Below are 22,021 nucleotides of genomic sequence, written 5' to 3'. Positions count from 1 at the left end.
GGACTTTGAAGATTTCTGAAGTTTTTCTGGTGAGTAAATTATTCTAGTTTATAAGGGGAAACCTTTATCCCAACATAATTTCCTACCCTTTTCGATTTCAACCAAACCTCTTGGGATCTTTATCAATTCGGACCCCCTCCACCACAAAACATTTTTGGGGTTATACATTTTATCGACCCCCTGACCCCCCAAAATCCCCGCCTTATTTTATCGTGTGGATACTCTACAGATGTGGAAATTTGCCCTGAATCCGTTATCACATTTTCAAGATTGGACTAGCTGTTTGACCATTGAGAGATGAAGATCACTGCTATTTGCAGGGACATCGGAGGCTGGAGATTCTAAGCAACAAACGACTACAAAACCTACGAAAGGTCCAGGTCAAAGACTGAGGCAACTATCTTCAGAGGAAGAAGACCTGCAGGTGGGTACTGCTGCAGAATTAACTTATCAGTTGGGACTTCTTGTATTCAGCTTGAAACAGAACATGGGGGCTGGGTTAACAAAGTACATAACCCACCATGACAAGGAGCTGACAAAGATGTAAAAGGGTCTTCATGCGCTTACCCAAATGTTGTCACTGCCATTATCTACGGTGACACAGGCTACCCAGACTGAGGGATTGTCTAAAGAACAAATGATACAACATCAGTTGAAGAATGAGTTGTCTGATGAAGAATTGAATGTGTTATTAGGTAGGAGATGGCCTGGAGAAATAATATAGCAAAATCACTGAAGTTAACGACACTCCTAAGGAGGGAGACACAGTCTATTTTTGTGACCACTCTAGTCAGATGGACCTGTGCGACCATCTGGGCGTAATACCAGGTGATATAGTTAGAACAAGCGACTATCATGGGGAGGGAAGATTCCCAAAGTCAGACAAGTGTGTACATGATATATTACGAGACATCCAAGGGTGAAGAGATGGCAACTTTGACTATAGAGAATTCGAAAAATAATAGGGGAAATTGAGTCTTCAACGTTTGTTGTGCCTGGTGGTAGGCTGGGAGTGTTAGTTCGTAAGATGCTAGTATATTTAGCAAAAGACAAAGCACACTGAAGAAAAGTCTTGAAGACAAAGGAAGAAGGCTCCAAACATGATACCATTAGTACAGCAACGAAGATATCTACCTTGCCTACAAATGAAAGTAGGATAGTAGTAGATAAATCAGAGGGAAAGTCTTACGCTGAGCTTCTTAGAACAATGAAGCAGTCCATATCTCGCGAGGAGGCAGAAGAGGTCCTTTCTTTGAGAAGGGAATTAATAATGAATTATGTATCAGCGTGAAAAGTATACAGAAGACTGAAGGTGTTACTACAATGCTACGCAACAAAACTGCAGATTGACAAGTAGACATGAGAGCAAGGGGTGGATGTAGGACAGTAGTTCAGCAGCGAGATATAGACTATGACACTGATGAACAGGAAATTAAAGATGCCATAGCTAGGTTATTGATGGTGTTGACAATTTTAAGATCTCTTCTATTAGACCGGCATACGGCGAGAGAAAAAATGCAACAGTGATAACTACTTACCATGCTGCGATTAAACTAGTGGTGGCTGGCATCCGGATCGGGTGGATGCACTGCAGAGCATATATTTGGGAGCCTGAGGACAAATGTTATAGCTGTTGGGGTGTCGGCTATGTGAATGTGAACTGCAAGGGAGAGGACAGACATCACCTTTATTTCAATTGTTCTAAGCCTGATCATAAGAGTGCCCAATGTACAGGAATTAGGGTGTGCGCAATTTGAGGTGCGGAGGGCCACTGGACTACAAGATGTACGGCATCCAAATGAGAATATTACAACTGAATGCTAACCATAGTAAACAGGTGCATGATATATGCTGGGAGATGGCAATATGAATGAGGTAGACATTTTTATAATTGCTGAACCTAATACATCAGTAATAAAAGGCCCAGGATGGATAAAAGATAGATAAACATAAGTCACTGCAATAGGCTTCCTGACAATGGGGACTCAGGTCGGGAAATGTGGTATAGGTGTTAGCTTCGTATGGACCGATCTAGGAGATACAGTCATCTTTTCCGGATATCACTCTCCAAACACCGGAGAGGAAAATTCTGTGGTGTTTCTTGAAGAATTGGAAATGGAGATTGTTAAATTCAGAGGAAAAAAGGTACTTCTCCCAGGAGATTTTAATGCCAAATCTCCTGAATTTGCAGGATCTGTCCGTAACATTAAAACTCAGCATCTGGCAGAGAAAACCAATGCTCTGGGCCTTGCGTGTATGAATGCTGATGAACCAACCTTCTGGTGTAATAACGCATGCTCAGCAACAGACCTAACTTTTATATCGGAAGAACATGTTACGGGACTTAATAACTAGAGAGTACTTGAAGATGAAAACTTATCTGGCCATTTTCTTATCGCTTACGAGATTATAACACAACCGTGCTTAGTTCAAACTATGAGAACAGTGACTTCCAGAAGGGGATATTTTGTTATTATTGGAAGAACGGCGCATATTACTGACCCGGAAGATTTAGTTGCAGTCACAATTGAGGATGTGAAAAGGCAAAAGTTACGGTGAAGGTACCAGAGAAGCGACATGCTTACTGGTGGAGCCCTAAATTAGTTACTTTAAGTAAAAAAAACAGTGTTAGCAAAAAATAACACTACAATGGGTGAATAGACGAGACTACTAAATTGCTAAAGATAATGCTAGACAAGAATATGTCAGAGCTAGAGCTGCCTATAATGCCACGATAAAGCTAGCCAAATGTAATTGTTAGAAATATATGTGCCAGGATATTGACAAGGATCCATGGGGTCAGGGTTATCAATTGGTAACGTGCAAATTGGGACAACGGGTACCGGTGATTGCTGAAGAAAAAGTATGAGAATCCATGAAGACATTATTCCCTAAGCACGAAGATCCGATCAGAGAAGAGACTATTGCTGAGAATATACCCCAGTTTAAAATGCCCGAATTAATTGCAGTGGGTAAAAAAATGAAGCTAAAAAAGAGCCCAGGGCCGGACAACATTCCGGTAGAGATAGTCAAAATATTGGTGGAGAAGGCTCCAGTTACCCTCCTTGGAGTTATAAACAACATGTTGACAAGTGAACATATTCTGAATTCGTAGAAACTATCGTGGTTAGTTTTTAAAAAACCAGGAGTTTGTGAAGGTGCTGTTTCTTATACGCTGATTTGTTTGACCAACAATCAGTGCAAGTTATTGGAAAGGTTACTTGAGGTGAGGTGACAAGGATATATCACAGACACATGGCTTTCAACCTGGGAAGTCTATGACAGATGCGGTGAAAGAGGTGATGTGTATCGTAGATACCGCCGCAGCAGGAACTTGGAGAATGTACAATATTCCTGTGGTTATATTAATAGCTATTAAAAACGCATTTAATTCCCTCGGTTGGAGAGCTATTTCTGAAGCATTGAAAGAGAGGAAAATACCTGATTACATACAATGAATGATTCAGAGGTACATCCAAGAGGGGGGGGGATTGGTTTCCGTATGGACTGTGGTGATCTGAAGTTCACAATCTCGAGTGGCTTCCCTCAGCGCTCAGTTTTGGGCCTGACTCTCTGGAACCTTGTCAGAGATGAGGTTCTTGGGTTGGCTTATCCAGGTGGGGTAAAATCCATAGCTTATGTGGATGACCTGGCATTAGTGGTTACTGTGAGGAAAGATGAAGATGTGTAGAAAAGACACTAATCGAAAGCTTATAGAAAAATGACAGAACAGGTGGAGAACCTCCAGGAAGGGGGAGTGGACTTGTTGGCTTATAGGCGAGATCAAACCATGGCCTGGGAGGGGATTTGTTGAGCTTGGTTTCTGGCTCACCCAATTCCTGACCGACCACGGTTCATTCTGAGCATAATTATTTGGAAGGAATAGGGTGGATAGCCCACTTTGTCTATATTGTGACCAACGGGAAACAGCAGAACATGTTTTCTTTGAATGTTATAGATGGGAGAATGAGAGAAGACAGTGTACTGCAGTGATAGATACAACTGATCCAGATGATATTAACTCTCATGCATATAAATTTTCAGCTGTGTCCAAATTCGTTACCATGGTTTAAAACAAAAGGAATAGAGTAGGGAAGTGTGGATAGCCCCAGTCATGAGGACTGGCAAGCTTAAGTGTGACAGTTTCAATGAGTGACTGGGGACTCCAGGGGTCCATTAGGTTGGATATATGTGTCAAAATAGAAGATTGAAGATTGTGAACCGAGACAGGTATTATTAAAGATAATAGAGAAAGGTGATAATAAAGTAGACCAGGTTGAGTCCAAATAAAAGAAAATAATAGTGACAAAGTGAAAGACTCAGACATGAGACAGGCCACTACTAGAAGAAACAAATTGATGTAACCAAAGACCTGAGACAATTGGTGAAGAATCGACCGGTGAGCGAAGGGGGGAAGACAGCCCCTCTGTGGAGCCATCATTCATCTGCGCTTGAGCGGATGGGCAATGGTGATAAAGCATGGGGACTCCTGACCCCTTGAGTTCAAAGACACTCCCAGGGTTGAGCTATGCTTAATTGCTAATCTGACCCAAGGTGGGGCGGAATGGTGAAATAGGATTTTTAGTTGGCAGGATGCAGGCGCACATAGGCTCTTATAAAAACACCTAGCTGAACCCCGTGCAAGTCCAACACTCCCCCATTTGTGGGGGTACGTAAATGGTATTTCTCTGCACACTAACAAAAAAAAAAAAAATTACGTGACATAATTAAAGAATTATGGTTATAACGGTTACAGATCTGAAATGAGAAAAATATCACTTCTGAAAATGGCACAGCTGTACTCAAGAATAACAAATATGCCTTGCCAGGCTTACTAGGGAAAGTAATGAGTGTTTTTTCCTGTTGCCTTCTTCGTAGATAGAAACATGCTGTTACTGAACAGTTATCCCGATAAAGATATTATTCAGCAATATGAGTGATGCCATAACACCGTTTACAGATAGAAATAATAACATCATTACTTCAGAGGTAGCAACTCTGACTCAAATTAATGTTATCAAACAAATTTGTTTGTTGTGAAATGCATATAATAGCTCTGCTCAATAGGAGAATTAATGATTATAAGTTCTGTTCAGAAAATAACTGAACTTTATTAATAATTTTACAGAAAATTGGTCCTTACTGCCTTCACAGTATTCCCCTCTTATATTCACACACTTTTCCCAGTAGTGTTTCCACTTTGTGAAGTAGTCCTGCATAGCTTCATTTGAAATGGCCTTTAAGGACCATGAAGAATTTGCTTTAATGCCATAATTAGTCTCAAAATGGCATCCTTTCATCACCGATTTTAATTTCGGAAATAAGAAAAAAATTGCTAGGAGCTAGGTCTGGCAAGTAGGGAGACTGAGGGAGGACAGTCATCTGATTTTTGGCAGAAAACTGACAAATTGGCAAAGCTGAGTGTGTGGGTGCATTATTAAGGAACCATGAGTTATGTTGCCACAACTCTGGCCTCTTTTTGCAGATTTTTTCACTTAACCATAGTAAAAGACTTTGACAGTATACATGGTTCACTGTTTCTCCTTGCAACAAGAATTCAAAATGCACAATTCCATTAAAATCGAAGAAAATGGACAGCATCACTTTGACATTGGATGGAAACTGACATGCTTTCTTGGGGCATGGACATCTTTTGCCAATCCATTGTGATGATTGAACTTTTGTCTCAATGTCGCAGCCATAAACTCAGCTTCTGTCTCCTGTTAAGGTCCTTTGTATGCATGTTTCATCATCATCGACTCGTTCAAGAAGTTGCTGACAAACATCTACTCAATGTTCTTTCTGCAGTTCGGTCATCAAACAAGGAACAAACTTTGCTGCAACTTGATGCACGTTCAATTTTTTGTCAAAACATCATGGCTGGATTCAACTGAGATGCTAACCTATTCTGCAAGTTCTCTGACAGTCAACTGGCGATTTGCATGCACCATATCATTGATTTTTTGAACATGGGTATCATCAGTTGAAGTCAAAGGCCTTCCTGGTCGAGGGTCATCTTCAATTGACTGATGACCACTTTTAAATAATGAAAACCTTTTTTAACATTGCATTCGATGCAGACCACCATCTCTGTAAGCTTGTTTCAAAAGTTGAATTGTTTCTATGAAAGTTTTCCTATTTCTCACAAAATTTTATGTTGTATTGTTGCTCCCAAAAATCACATAACAATTTATCATTACTAACACTTTAACACATTGCACTCAAATAACATAACACGAAAGCTAAACAAGATATCAACAAACCAAGAATATCTGGCTACAGAGGAGGTTATACAGAACACAATGCTACCAACTCCATGTAATAATTAAATATCTCCATTGGCGCATAATTAAAAATGTTGTTATTTTATGATCAAACCTCACATATTAAAATTAATGATACATTATTAAAAAAACACGTGCTAGTATTTTTAATTCATATTAAACATAACTAGAATGCTAAATACAATGCACAGATTATAAAAAAGTATTTACTCTGCCTCTTTCTACAAGATTTGTGATCATTACTATTATGGCGACTCCTTGCTCCCAAACCATTCTCCAGAAAGCATCAAATGTAATAGGTAAAGGGCCTTGAGTACCGATGTAGGCATGAGATCTATGGAAGCCATCTATATAGTTGGCATTAATATAATCATCCGATTTGCCCTGACCAGGTACAGGTAACAGACGTACTCTACTGTGATCATCTAAAACAAATGATTTTATAAAATGTAATTATTAAATAAATATTACAAATATTGTAATATTTATATTATAAATATTACAAATTATAATCCTATTGTAATCATTTTAATTTAATTTGCTTACAGTAAAAATTATAACAAACAAATGACAGATTATCATAGATAACATCATAGATCATAGAATCATAGATTTTCAGACATTTCCTGTCAAACCTAACTTGTATTTCAGTCTACCACACCTTTTTCGAGTCTAAATTACTTAGTTTGAAAGAAAATGTTTTATGTTTTTGATAGTCATGATTATGCATACTTATAAACTGCAAAAACAAATTTTATTTAACACTGTGAAATGAATTATTAAATCTGACTACTTCTGCAAATTATTCAAAAAAAAATCTGAAACAGAAGATTAAGATTATTATGACAATTAAACATATAAAATAATGGAATTTGCTGTATTTAAAATTAACCTAAAGGTTAATAAGTAGCAATCTTCGCGGCACAGTAGTAGTATCTCCATTGTTCAACCAGAAAGTTATGAATTCATTTGAAATCTGGGTTTGAATCTGATCAAGCTAGGGGTTTTAGACATACTAAAAATTCTCCATACTGTATTCACATGTACATGGTTAAGTTAACATTAAGAATTAAATCATATCTTCTTCATTTTTTATTTTTTGTTTAAATTAAACCACCTCACAGCAGGCTACAAGCCTGATTACAGTTTAACACTAACCTCGTCTCTTTCTTAAAATACTACCCTGTTACGTTTTCAATATCGGGAATATTGTGAATTCACCATTAGCTTTTGCAAAAAAAAATTATGAAACTTTATTTATGAAACAAATGATTATCTGATTTCTTTTAGTTTTTTGAACATGCCACCGTATGGTATAACACATTTTTTAAATTATATATCTGATTTTTATTTGTTCTCCTAATGATACAATGACAGAATCTCAGTTTGAACCGTGTAACACAGTTATAACATAACTGATCAGTTCAATTGTGATAATTTCATAGTATCCACATTATTCTATAGGTATGATGTTCCTACTTTGAATAATTATACATGTAATGCATTTGTGTTAGACTATTAATTATTCTCCTGTACATATTTTGAATATAAAAAAGTACTTTATGTAGAAAATGCTATTCGAGGTACAGTCTAAATTTGAAGAAACAGGAAATGGTTTCAGTCAGTGATTTGTTTGTTATACTTACAAACTATTTAGTAACTATAAAAGGCAATGAACAGAAATAATCTCTTACCGATGATATTTATTTCAATAAAGCATAAGGTTTGCAAAACTAGAAAACAACAAGGACAAAATCTACTGGGAATAAATAATGTATTATTTGAGATTACTTTGTTTTTCTAGTTTTACTAATAATTCAAGTTGTCCTATGGCTATTAATAACTAATAATAATAACAATAATGATATTGATGAAGCAAACATTAATGTAAATGATAGCTGTAGTTAAGAGAAAAAAATAATTTTTTTGAATAGAAAATATAGACAGCCATCAGTTTTTTTAAAATAAAAAAAACTTTCTTTTTTTATCTATGTTCCTGTAAACCAAAAAGAACCTATAAACATTCTATGACTACTACATTGATAAAAATATGCGGTAGAAAATCACCATAATAAACTCTAAAATCAATTGGGTGAAACATTTTGCACTTTATTCTTCAAAGATGTTATTCAGTACAAGTCTGACGTAGATATCTATTTATAATGACCTATTCAAAAGAAAAGTGTTTTAAGTCATAAAACGGTACAGTTCAAATTATTTTTATTTTGCAAGTTTCTGAATCTTTTATATTTTGTTGTATTCCTGGTTTCAGATTTCTGTACCATAAATTTAGTAAGAGTTCATTTAATGAACACATTCAAACCATGTAAAATGATTTTACAATCCTAACGATGCAGCATTATAGCGACTATGATCTATGAACCTTAAATTAAATATTTAACAACAAACTTACTATAATGATAAAGCAGAATAAAGGACACTGTCAAAGAGGATAGATACTTGCATGTTAAAAGAAACTTTACACAAATGCAAAGAATCTGAATCAGAGAAAACAGTTTAAACAAATATTCATATACGATCATGTGTAATGCAGCACTACAACAAAAGGAAGAATTACAGATGAATATGTATGTCTCTCAAATGCGGATTATGTGTTTGATTTATCTTCTGATATAAAAAAAAACAAACAAAAATAAATAAATGAATAAAATTTTCTTTTAATTATCTAAATAAAAAGCTATGCTTAACGTAAAGTAACCTGGAAAACCAGATAAGGCCGAAAGAATTAGAATCTAAAATTAGATGGCCATTTTAACTGATAAACAATCATCACCGATATAAACTGAGTAAATATATAAAGTATATAAGAAAATAAAATAAATGGAAAAAATAATGATTTGTATTTTCAACTGCTATTCTAAAAAAATGCTAAAAATAGATATTCATAATGTATCGTACACACTGTTTATTTGTAGATTAATATTTTTTATAATTATTTTTTCTTTTTCATTAGTGTATTTGCTTATATATGCTTCTTCCTCTATATCTGCTGGTGACGAATGTTTAATGATTGAAACAAGTCATTTAATTTTAGACTCTAAGTAGAGATTTGGTAATATTTTATGAGTAAAATCTTGTTTTCTTCTTTTTTTTTAACTGTGATAATTGTTATAATTTTCAAGTACATACAAATGAGTAAATATGAGTGCATACAGCATAAGTACATTGGTGAAATAAAGAACACTTACTAAATATAGAATATGAAAACAGAAAATAGCTGTTATGAATACCATTTATAAAAATGTTTATTTAAAAAACATTTGAAACAAAGCTTGAAAAAATATATAAAAGCAATTACAAACTACTAAACAATCATCTACTTTAAATAGTACAAGATTTTACCATAAATACTTACAAGCGAGTATATTGAGGTAACGGTTTTTTAACTTATTATCAGGGTATTGGGAATGTTCAGTAGTATATTCATCTCTGGTAGAAGTTGCCTGTATAGCTTCATATTCTCTGCTGAAGCCAATGTCACCATCAGCATGCAGCTCTGCTACATGTGCTGCAAACCGGCTTACCGGTACAGCACTGTCAGGATCTACATGAGCTTCCCAATCAGGTTCTACCATTGGTACTATCGGACCCACAGGATCTTCCAGATAATAATATGCCGCATGCAACCAATTCCTGCAAAAAAGAATATAATTTGATGACACACTATATGATCCAATGAACAAAGAAAATCTGTCATAGTGCCTTCACAGACATGAAAATAACTGCATGACCATTTGCTCATATGTAGTAGATATACACTCTGTAAAAATAGGAACCAGACATATACAAATACAGAAAAATTGGAACCTACAATATTAGAAGCAAACAAAATTATAAAACATAAAAAGGTTTATAGAAACTTTTCATTAATAAATCCCATTATTTATTTTGCTAGTTAAGAATACCTGCATAATTCTAATTTGCAAGATGCAAAATCAATGTCATATCTTGACTTCAAAGCTTATCAAAGAATACATATGCAATCCTTGAAATATAATCTGGAAAACTAAAAATTAAAAGTGCTCTAAAAACCTTTAATGAAATGATTTGTAGGTTTTGAGTACATGTATTCTCAATACATTCAATTTTGTAGATTACTCTTGAATCAAGTTTATTTTATTTATTTTATTTTTTTGAGTTATCCTGCAATATATGTTTTACATAATTTATTGAATTGCATGCAACTGTGAACAAATTTTGTTAAAAGCCATAATTTTTTTAACTGAATTACAAGAGAATATCTACATTAATGCTTCTTTTGTTGGTAATGCCTCAAGTTATTAAAAATGAAATGTTAAGTAACTGATAAGAGGACAGAAGTAAGCAAAACATGTTAAATATAAATTACAAACAGAAATAGTGCTGCAAGAAGAGTTCAAATTGATGAAAGTTTAGAAATTTGGTAAACACTATCATAAAAATTACAGTTAAAAATGTAAAATAGTATTTAGAGTGGATAGTACATTACACAACCTGCACTCATTAAACATAAAGCAAGATATTCCACGACATTATATAACACTCAATGGGATAAAAATATGGTTTTATATTCTCTCGGCTGATTTTTCAATTCACCATATTTTGTGATATTGGAAATATTTAGGACAATTTATAACACCTGTACATGACGGAATAATTTGAAATGTTTTTTAATTATGTATTTGATATGAATGTTGGAATCATTATTTGTGTTATGATCACAGGCATTGGAGTCAAAAAAAGAAATGGTTAAATTTCCAAATAAAATAGTCTTTATTTTTAAAAAAAACTACTCTATGGCAGACTAAAAAGAAATTACTTAGCTTTTTTCTGAAAAATTGTAAGATGTGTTAATTTTCAATTCGATCTTGCAATGAAGATAATTCACAAGAAATGTGTCTAACTTATAATTTTCACCAGCTGAAAGTTTCAACTGAGCTTTTAACTAGTAAATTTTAACACAAGTAAATAATATGTTAAATACTGTGAGAGATTATACATACTGTTCTTTTAGTACTATAGCTAAATGAAAATTAATTTGGGAATTCGTTAGAATATCACAGTCTGAATATTATATTTAATGAATAGCATGAAGCTCCTTTTAATAATTAATACTTAAGAAAATATTCAGCAAGAAATTTTAATAAAATAGACAAAAATCAAGAACAGTAAGAACTCTGTAATAGGTAATTTTCACATTTATGCAACTGATGAAGTGTTTTTGATAACAGTCGCAAATACTGTGCAATAAATTATATAAATATTGAGCATGGAATATTCAACTGAAATTACATAATAATAAAAGTGCATAAATTCATTATGATCTGCTACAAAAATTTTAAAATTCAGTCTAAGTAAAGGATCAGAAATCAAAATTAAACTTTTATTTTATGGGTATAGCCAGATTTTTCTCAGTCCCAGCAACATAGTTTTTAAAAACTAATAACAAGACATATTACTCTTCTAAAATTATTGATTTTTTTTACCTTGCTAATTTAACAAAGTTTTAGAAAGTACAATATTTATGGTAAGAAAATTACTTCTGTAGTTTATGAAGATAATATAGAAATATTAAATAAAGGGCCTGAAGGAGTTTGTGAATTTATTAGTTTTACTTTATGTTCACTAATTTTCATGACTGTCGGATTCATTAACACATCACACACTGTGGATTACCATTGTCGTCCACAGTGGCTTTAATGGGTGATCTGGACTACCATCATGGTTCTTTTTTATGTGCGTATTATTTGTTTTCATTCACTTGCCATCATTTTTACAAAGTTGGCACTCACTTAGTCATTCAGTAAGGTCTCCTTTAAATGCAGATCACAACAGTTTTACCATGTTTTATACAAACTTTTTGCCGATTTTTTTGTGCATTTTTAACTTTAAATGTATTTTTTTTTTAAGTGCAGTGAAAACTATTCAAGAATATTTTAATTTAATCTAATTTCAATAAACAATAAGATCTAAACACAAGTTAACTTATCAGGTAAGTTAATTATTATAATTAATTTTTTTGACAATATGTAGTATTTATTCTCATTATTTCTATGTTACTTTCTGACATAATTTCTAGTCTTTTTATTAATTTTATCATAATTTTATATATAAAAATCAGACTATATTGCTACTCTGTGTTTTACTCTTGATTTTTCTTTACTGAATTCCCTTACTTTTTTCTTTTGAAATACTACAGTTTTTTCACTATTTTAATTTTTCAAATAAAACACTATTTCATTACTTTTAAATTTAATGAATTTGTTGATATTATTATTATTTGTGCAAACATATATATAACAGAAATACAAAAATTTATGTCAAGTTTATTTCATGCTTGTTGAGGGTACAAAAACTTATCATATAACATGAAAAATAATAATTTCCAATGGTTATTACTTTTATAAATAATTATTTTTATTTGTTTAAGGATGACCGGACCATGAGGAAGGTTAAAGTGATTGCATTCCAAAATGCAAAATTCATCTCCATCTGACCCAGTACCATTGACATCAGGAGGTACAACTTCAACCTCAATGACTGAAAAAGGAAACTAGATAGAGAGAAATGTAATTCAAAGAGTCGAAGAACTACAAGCTCTTCTTGAAAAAAGTGACGATATTTCTCTCTCATTAGACGAATAGTCAGAAGAATTTGACTTCTCAGATGATGGTAATGATGATGATGAGGAAGCTGTCAACGATCCACAACAACCTCTTTCAGGTAACATGAGCACACCCAACAGAAGGACAAAAGATGCTACCCAAAAAAAAGTAGGGTATGTGCATGTAAAAAGATCCACAAAGACACTAAGTATCACTGCTCAGTTTGTCCTAGGTTACCAGCCTTGTGTCTCAGCAAATGTTTTGAACATCAAAAAACTACTCTATAAACATTATATTTGTTTTCTATCTTTTTCTTTCTTTTCAGTATGTGATCATAAAATTAATTTTTTTGTATTTATACTTTTTTATAACGTTATTTTTTTATATTATTATAATATATATGTAAGTTCTGACACTGTTATTTTTAAACTTTTTTTAAAAATATTATGTATATTTGTGTGTGTTTTTTGTATCGTGTGAATAATAAGTAATTCTAATATAACTATTTCAGACATTTACTTTTAAAAAAATATTATTGTTTATTGTTTTTCATAAATAATTATGCTCATTAATTTAAGCATTTTTTCATTCAAAATTTACAGTTTTTGTTTTTTGTGTTATACAAATAAACTAATATGTAGAGTAAAATGTTTTAACAGTATAACTTACATATTTATAAAAAAAACTAAATAAATGAAAATATGTACCAAACTGTTCATTTTTAATTACTGTTAATCCTTGATTTATATACAAACATATCACGTTTATTTGCATAACATATGTAATAGAAAAATCAATAATTATATCTAAAAAGTTGCCAAAAAAAAAGAAATACATTTATCGATTACTTTCAGGCTGATGGCATTTGCAGATGAATAACTTCATGGGTGAAATCAATATATAATCTACATTTTTATATAAATATCAATATATAATCTCCAGTTGACAATAACAACATTGAAAAAACTGCAGGAAAAAAAATGGTTTATTACCTGTTGTGTTCATGAAACATTGGCAAGAAATGGGTTAACATGGACTACGATAGTCGTCCACCAGTCATCGACTAAGTTACGAATAACAGTGACTACGGATGACCATTGTGGTCCATTATATAAAAAAAAAATAAAAAAAGTAGAAAAAATCAAAAACAACAATAAAAACAGTTTTTTATTTAAATTTAAGTATCCCTTTATTGAAAAAGATAGAAAAAAATTAACAACCAGAAAAAATTTTGTTTTTCTGGCAGTGTTGAAAATATTAATCTTCTTTTTTCCTACACAAGCCTCAGTCCAATTTCTTCACATGGTTATGTGCCAGTTTTTTCCTCTACTACTTCCTGACTTCTATACATATCAATGCCTCCTAATATAATCCTAGGCCTTCTTCAAAGCACAGATCTTATCAACATATTTGCTTCTGTACTATCAGGTTTATCAGGCTTCTCTTCTGACAGCCGATCTATTATTATGTGTCCCAAATCTTTACTTCCTTTTCCAATTTTTGTTTGTTTCCTAATATGGTCTGAATTCTTAAGTCTATTGTTTTTTTATCACCTTTTGGCCTTGTGAGTTCAATAACAGTTTGAAGCATTGAAACAACGGGATAAAATATAAACTGACATATAATCTCTGTGTCGATAAGGTATATAATGAAAATCATGTGTTACATTGCATACAATAATATTAAAATTAACTAAACCCTACAAGGTTTCTTGCAACACAATACTACCTAATGTGCTTGATTTTAAACTCGACCATCCTATAAAATCTAAGTCCAATTGCAGGATTCAAAGTATGTTAGACAACGAAGTTGACAAATTCCTACACCAGGCACTAATTAATTAATCACAGGGATTATACATTTTCTCCTTCAAATTTCATTTTATACTTTTATGACTTTAAATATCATACAATAATCTACTGTGTAATCGATACAATTATTATGTCATAACATAATAATTAATTAACATTACTTATATATGTAATTACTGAATTAAAAAAAAAGAACTAATGCAGTGGATATTCAGGATATTAAACAAATATTATGTTACAATAAAAATTCAAAATCAATACTATAGACTAAAAGGTCTATGAGTATTGACTATATTTATTCCAATCAAATTCCAGACATATATTAGATGAATTTTTCATTTTTAACTGTTATACTAAATCCACACATACCTCCAAATAATAAATGCACATACTCCAAGAAGTAAAGCAAATACGACACAAACAATTCCAGCAATTACACCGGCGCTGAGCATGTAAGTATTCTGGTTATCACAATTTGATATCAATACCTTTCTTGATTCTGATGCATTACCTGCAATATTATTTGTACTAAACAGACTTCTCGTCGCACCCAGTACCTTAATCTCATACATTGTATTATCAGTTAAATTGTTAATATACTGAAATAAAAAACAGAGATATATTTAATACCATTTAATAACTATACAACTATTATGAACAAAAATTATTATAATTATTAAATATTCTACAAAAATTAAATAATTATTAACAGTTTAAGTTTATTTATTTCATTATCTTAATTGAGGAAAGAAATTTATTGAATAGAATAATAAAAATCTGCATATATATTTTAATAATTTTCAAAAGTGATAGCTACAAGTAATAAAACAGGAAGTCATTCGCTGCAAACTACCTTAATGGATATTAATAATCTGGAACAAATATTGGTTGATATACATATATATTTTATATAAGTATATGTTACTTTTTATTTTTTGTAGAAATACCTATGAGTATATTTCTGTGTTAGTTTAATAAGCCTTGGAACAATAACTTGGGATATATCTGTAGGATATGAAGGACACTTTTCAAAAAAGATTCTAGTTTTAAAAAAATCTACTATCTAAAAAACATTACCTCAACCGAGGTACATTTTACAAATGTGCAAACAAATTTATATCTATTTCTAGATAATAATACTTGTATAAGGTATAATTTATATACAAAAACAGAATATTAAAATTTAATGCAAAAAAAAATTTGTTTAATGCCTGTAAAAATCTATAAGAAAAGGAGGGATGTATAATCTATTCATTCTTAGAAGGAGATATGAAATTACTAAATTGCAAGTGTGGTAGTGCGTGTATATGCAGCACACTATTTTATGTGCCGAGCTGTTGTAACTACCGGATGTTTAAAAACAAAACATCATTATTTATCACTGTCTTCATAATAACAGTATAAATTCTCTTATTCCATACTGGATATTTTTAATTTTCTTTTAACTGTAGTTCTGTGTTTTAGTACTTTTTTTGGTATGCATGACTGTGTGTATATTCGGTTATGGTGTGATTGTGAATTTATTTGTTGTGCAATTATTACTGATTATTGTGAGATTTGATAGTGTGAGTAGCCTGTATGTGGTGTGTATTCGAATAGTTTATTGATATGGCTGATAATTAAGGAACATCTTTTAATTAGCACAGAAAAGGGAAACATTTGCAAAGTGGTGAAAAAAAAAAATAGTTTTAAATGTATTCAACCAACTGCTGGAAAAAAAATCCTACATTGGTAAAAAAGGAAGTAGTGAAACTTACTTTTGGATTACCTGGTGTGTCGGTTAGTAGTATTAATAAATTATATACTGAAATAAATAGGAAAAAATGGTAGAAACTCCTGTTAAGAATACAAAATGTGTAAAACCTGTGCTACGAAAATGGGATGAATTTGACAAAAATGTAATAAGATTGACCATATATAATTTCTTTTTTCGAAATGAAATACCAACCTTAAAAAATTTCTGGCTGTGATAAACTGTGACAAGAGTTTACCAAAGATTGGAAACACTAGTTTAGACAAATTACTGTTGTCTAAATATGGATATTAAATTTATTAAAAGAAATAAAAAAAGTGTAATTGCTGATCGAGAAGGGATCATGATTTGGCGGTGTAATTATTTTTAAAAAATAGCAAATTATAGAAAAACGGGTAGAAATAATTTTATTTGGATGAGACATGGGTAAATGAAGGCTATACCACTTCAAAAATTGGGTGCGATATGACAGTTACATCAGTAAAAACAGCATTTCTGCTGGTGTAATTAAGCAGGGGTCTGCAACCTCCAAAAATAAAGGAAATTGATTAATTGTGGTACATATTGGCAATGAAAATAGATTTTTAAAGGGGGGATTACTTATTTTTGAATCTAAAAAATCTGGAGACTACCACAATGACATGAACAAAGATATTTTTAGGAAGTGGTCTGAAAAAGTATTGTCGTTATTGACTGAAAATTGGTATTATTGTAATGGAAAATACTCCACATCATAGTGTAAAACTTGAAAATATTCCAAACAGGTCATGGAGGAAACAAGAAACTACTTTATGGCTGCAATAAAAAAATATCCACTTTGGAGAAAGCATTTTAAAAGCAGAACTCCTTGAACATGTAAAACACAATCGTGACAAATTGAATAAATTTTTAATCGATGATTTGACTGAAATGAAAGGTCATATGTTTTTTATATTATAGATTTTTTTTAATAATTTGTGAATTTTGAATTTGTTGAAATTGTTACAATCCAGTACTGGACAGCAGAATTTGCATAATTGTCGATAACAAATCTCAAAATTTATAATACAGTAAGTATTCCAACAAATTCAAAATTCACAAATTATAAAAACAATTTACTTTAATGTAATTATAGAATTAAATACCAACTGAAGATGCGGAATACTGTGAAAATCAATTCTTGCAATTAATATGGTAAGTTTAACTTATCTTTTTATTGTTTTGATGGTTTAAATTTCATTTAATAATAAATTCTATCAGCACAGTAATCAATATGTTAATGAATTATTTGAATTTTCAAAAAAAATATATATATACATTAAAAAAAAATAAAAAGATAAATACTGCCATTGCAGTATTTGAATGAAAAATTCAAATATATTCAGACAAAATTGAATAGTCAGACTGGCAGAAATATTAAAAAATACCTCATTAAATTAAAAAAAAATATATTTTCAAATGTGCTTTTGTAATAAAAGTTTTTTTACATATTTCGTATGATACAAATGGTTTCTTATGTTAATAATACATCTAGTTCACTGTTCTGAACATTCTCTGTTAAATATCTTTACTCACTTTTCTTTGACTATTATGATATTCCCTAAATTATTTTGGACAATATGGTTTATGATTTAGTAGTATTGCTTATCATTATACTTTTCTTACAGTAGTGATGTGCGTGGCTGCAACAGTGACTGAAAAGTAGCAGTGATTTATGCTACTCTGCAGGAACAATTCAGATTTGAACGTTCTCTGGTCTGTACAAGCGCTGTAGTCGATTGTGAAAAAAAAAACTATTAAAAAGAATAGAATGAGTATTAATAAGAAAGGGAAATTTTTTTACAAGATGATTATAGCCGACGTACTTCCTTAGGTAGTATTCAGCAACATAAGATTAAGTAGTAATGGCATTTGATCAATGTCAATTTTAAGGCAATAATAAAGTGTGCTGTGAGTCGTGATTTGGAACAGAGAATATTGTGCTGGAGCAGAAGCTGATCATGTAGCTTACCAATTTACAGTTTATAGTTGTAGGTTATGTTAAAAGAGTTGATAAAACTGCAGTGTTCATATGGAGTAGAGAGCAGTGTAATACAACATAGTGATCTGATTCACATCTGCTCTTTTGTCAGAGCAATAACAAAATAGCAAAATTGTTTTTTTTGTGCCATCACTACTTTACAATAAAATTTCCCTCTCGCATCTTATGTTGAATGTATAATATCCTTCAATAGGGGTTTTCTTAGAAATTCCTTGATATGACTTGAAAGCCTAGCAAACTAAGTAATCTCTGTTGTTATTATACTCCGAATGTATCAGGTAGTAGCATCCTGGAGTTGAAGGGAATAAAGTTAGGTAAAATGCCAACAGCCATAACCATGTTCAATAAACTGCTTCCCATATATCACTGAAGTTAAATGACAAGGGGTTGTTGGCATTTATTAGTGACTAATGAATGCAGCACTTGATGCCAATTTAGAAAAACTACAGTTTTGATCGCTTACAAGAATGACCCGAAAGTATTTATATATCATTCTTATTAACCAATCCCTCCTTCATGAGAGGGCAGTCTCAATTTTTTCATCATACAATTACTTTATTTTCATGTTCAGAACTAGAACTTTGCAACTCGTTCATATCTAGTAATTATAATATATTTTTAAAATTCAGTTCAACAAATTTTATTTTAACACAAATTAAAAAAACACTTTACAATCGATCATGAAATAATAGTGGAAAAAAATAAAAAATAAAAAACCACAACATTTCATAAGTTAAAACACTGCTACACAATTAACTGAAGAATATTACATGACGAACATTACCTAACATATTACAGCTGCTGAATAAAAATAAAGCACTTCATGCAGTGTTACACACATAATTTCAAGTATTAATAAAAATAAAAAGAACCATTAGGGGATTCTGTTAATGTTAAGAAGTAAATGATGTACCTCTACATAAGGGACATTATTCTTCCTTCCAGAAAATGACATTAATATTCCTTTTTTTGTAATATGGATCTATTCACCATACTTACTCAACTATCCATTACTTTACAGATGTTGTAATACACAATTTCATAATTTATAGATTTTACACAATTTCCTGTTAACTGATTATAAAATAAAATTGTTATTCCCGTTTTATCAATGCAGTGTCAGTCGTCCTTCGCTGACGCGGCCGAGGCGTTCTCCCCGCGCGATCCCACGTAGTGGGATGGTGGCATCCGCCGGGAGTTCCCACGTTGAGCCGGCCAGGGAACTTCTTCTTGGTCTTCTCCAAGTGGTGGTCGATGATTTGCAAATTCACTCTAGTGCAAGCTCTTTTATTGGAGCCTGAGAGTGGTGAGGCTGCAGTGCCACTATGGTGGGAAAACTGCGTGGTCATCTGCGCGGTTACAGTATCGATGCCCCTGGAGAAATCACCCAAACGATTTGCAGGTCCAGATGGCGGCCGATACCAGTTCCGAGTCATGCCGTTCGGCCGGAAAAATGCACCTAGCATATTCCAGCATCTCATGTAGGACGTTCTCCGTTCTCAGCACACCAGGAGGTCTACTGTGAAAAAAGGTTCACCCGCAACAGAGAAGAGCAACCGACATTCGAGGTGGACCACCAAGTGTTCGTCAGACAGCACGCCGGACCTGCTCGCGATGGTTGATATGCGGGATTCGAGGCTCCACAGGAAGGCCTGTACATTGTCCTTCAACGAACAGAGCAAGTTTATGAAACTGACCGGAAAGGCACCCGGCGAAAGGTTCACGTCTCCAAACTGGAACCTGCACACCATGGCCTGAAAACTCAACTACAGCAAGATACACCACATCTGGATCCGTATGCGCCCACCTAGTCGGAGGGGGGGGGGGGAGTTATCACATATATTCCCAATTAATTTTCAGTGCGAAGCCATTCAGCAAAAACATAAAGAGGAGAGAGTTTTGTTTGTTCATGACAAACAAAAAACTACCCAATCAATCACAACCAAATTTTTACCCATGTTTCTTGGTATAACTGAGAAGGTTTTTTAAATATATGAGGGTGAATCAAATAAAACAGAATTTTTGTTGTCGTTGACACATGGCTAATGGGGAGGAGTGTGGCTTCTCAGTGTTATACGTAGGGTTGCATGGAGAGGATCCCTCTCTTAGAAAACCAGCTTACTACTTTTTTCTAGTCAGTATCACAATGTCAGAGCAGGAGGTATCATCAAGCGTTGCGCAGTGTATTATTATTAAATTTCTCATGACAGAGGTTGTGAAACCATCTGAATTTTGTGACTTCAGGCACAGTTCAAGAACAACACACTTAAAAAGACTCATGTGTTTGATTGACATAAGCAGTTTTCAGAAGGACAAGAAGTAGTTGAAAATGAAGGTCAGCAACAATGCCCAAGGACAAGTTCTACTGCTGAAAACATTCTTATGGTTCATTGCCTTATCAAGGGCGACTGTCGATTAACAATTGCAGAAATTGCTTCTGAGATTGGAATAAGCTATGGTAGTGCTCAAGTAATCATTACTGGCAATCTTGGATTTAAAGAAGTGGCAGCACAATGGATCCTCGTCTTATCACTGAAGGTCAGAAGCTCTATCGCCTAGAGATGTGCCAGCGATTGTTACCAAGCTGAAGGGGAATTTTTTTTGCATCGAATCATGGCCTGCAATGAAACTTGGATGCACCATCACACCACAGAATCAAAACAGGCAATGTATGGAGTGACAAAAAAAAGGGAGAAACTGCACCAATTAAAGCCAGAACTCGACTGTCAGCTGGAAAGGTTCTGGCCACAGTATTTTTTGATTTCAAAGGAGTTTTGCATGGTGATTTTCTCCGTGAATGTTGTAAAGTAAATTCTGCGTACTACTGCCAACTTTTAGGTGAAGCAAAACAAGCATATCATCAAAAAAGATGTCAATTTCCAATCCAAGATGTCATTCAGCTTCATGACAACACTCGGCCACATATCATGGCTCAAAGTCAAGAAAAAATTGCATCCTTATTCTGGACTACACTGGAGCACCCTCCATACAATCTGAACTTATCGTCCTGCGATTATCAATTGTTTGGGCCACTAAAATAAAGACTTGGATGACAGAAATTTGAAGACAATGCTACTGTTGAAGCGTTCATGTGCAATTGGTTGATGTCATTCCATCTTCATTTTACAATAGTGGGATCAAAAAGCTACCTACTCACTGTGAAAAATGCGTTTCCAAAGTGAAAACTGTGCAGAAAAATAATATTGTATGGATTTTTATTATCCTTCAATAAATTATAAAACAAAAATTACAGTTTATATTTGATTCACCCTAGTATTTCATCTTGAAAAAAAAAAATATATATATTTATATATAGTAATGGAGATTTCCAGGTTTAAGCAAGAACTTTAGTGAATTGAACTAATGACCTGTGAACAGGGTTTGTAGTGAATAATTTGAATCAATCAAATGAATAATATTACATAATAACAGAATAAATTTACAGTAAGTAATCTATACTATTATATAAAGAGGAACAGAGTTTTGTTTGTTTGGGATAAACAAACAAACTACCCAATCAGTCTCAATTACATTTTTACCCTTGTTTC

The 22,021-nt window shown here is 32.6% G+C and overlaps 1 protein-coding gene across 4 annotated transcripts in view; it reads right to left on the bottom strand.

Annotated features, from left to right (window-relative positions):
* Ptp99A (Protein tyrosine phosphatase 99A) overlaps positions 1–22,021 on the bottom strand; it is a 114,716-nt gene that overhangs the window by 60,849 nt on the left and 31,846 nt on the right. For all 4 annotated transcript variants that reach the window (XM_075362156.1, XM_075362157.1, XM_075362155.1 and 1 more), the window contains exons 4-6: positions 15,070–15,299; positions 9,661–9,938; positions 6,495–6,709 (exon numbers count right to left, since the gene is read on the bottom strand). In XM_075362156.1, the coding sequence (XP_075218271.1) occupies positions 6,495–6,709; positions 9,661–9,938; positions 15,070–15,299 (723 nt within the window). The remainder of the gene's footprint in view (positions 1–6,494; positions 6,710–9,660; positions 9,939–15,069; positions 15,300–22,021) is intronic.

Source organism: Lycorma delicatula, chromosome 4 (assembly GCF_047948215.1).
Source record: "Lycorma delicatula isolate Av1 chromosome 4, ASM4794821v1, whole genome shotgun sequence".
NCBI lineage: Eukaryota > Metazoa > Arthropoda > Insecta > Hemiptera > Fulgoridae > Lycorma > Lycorma delicatula.
This window is presented reverse-complemented; position numbering and strand designations above follow the sequence as displayed.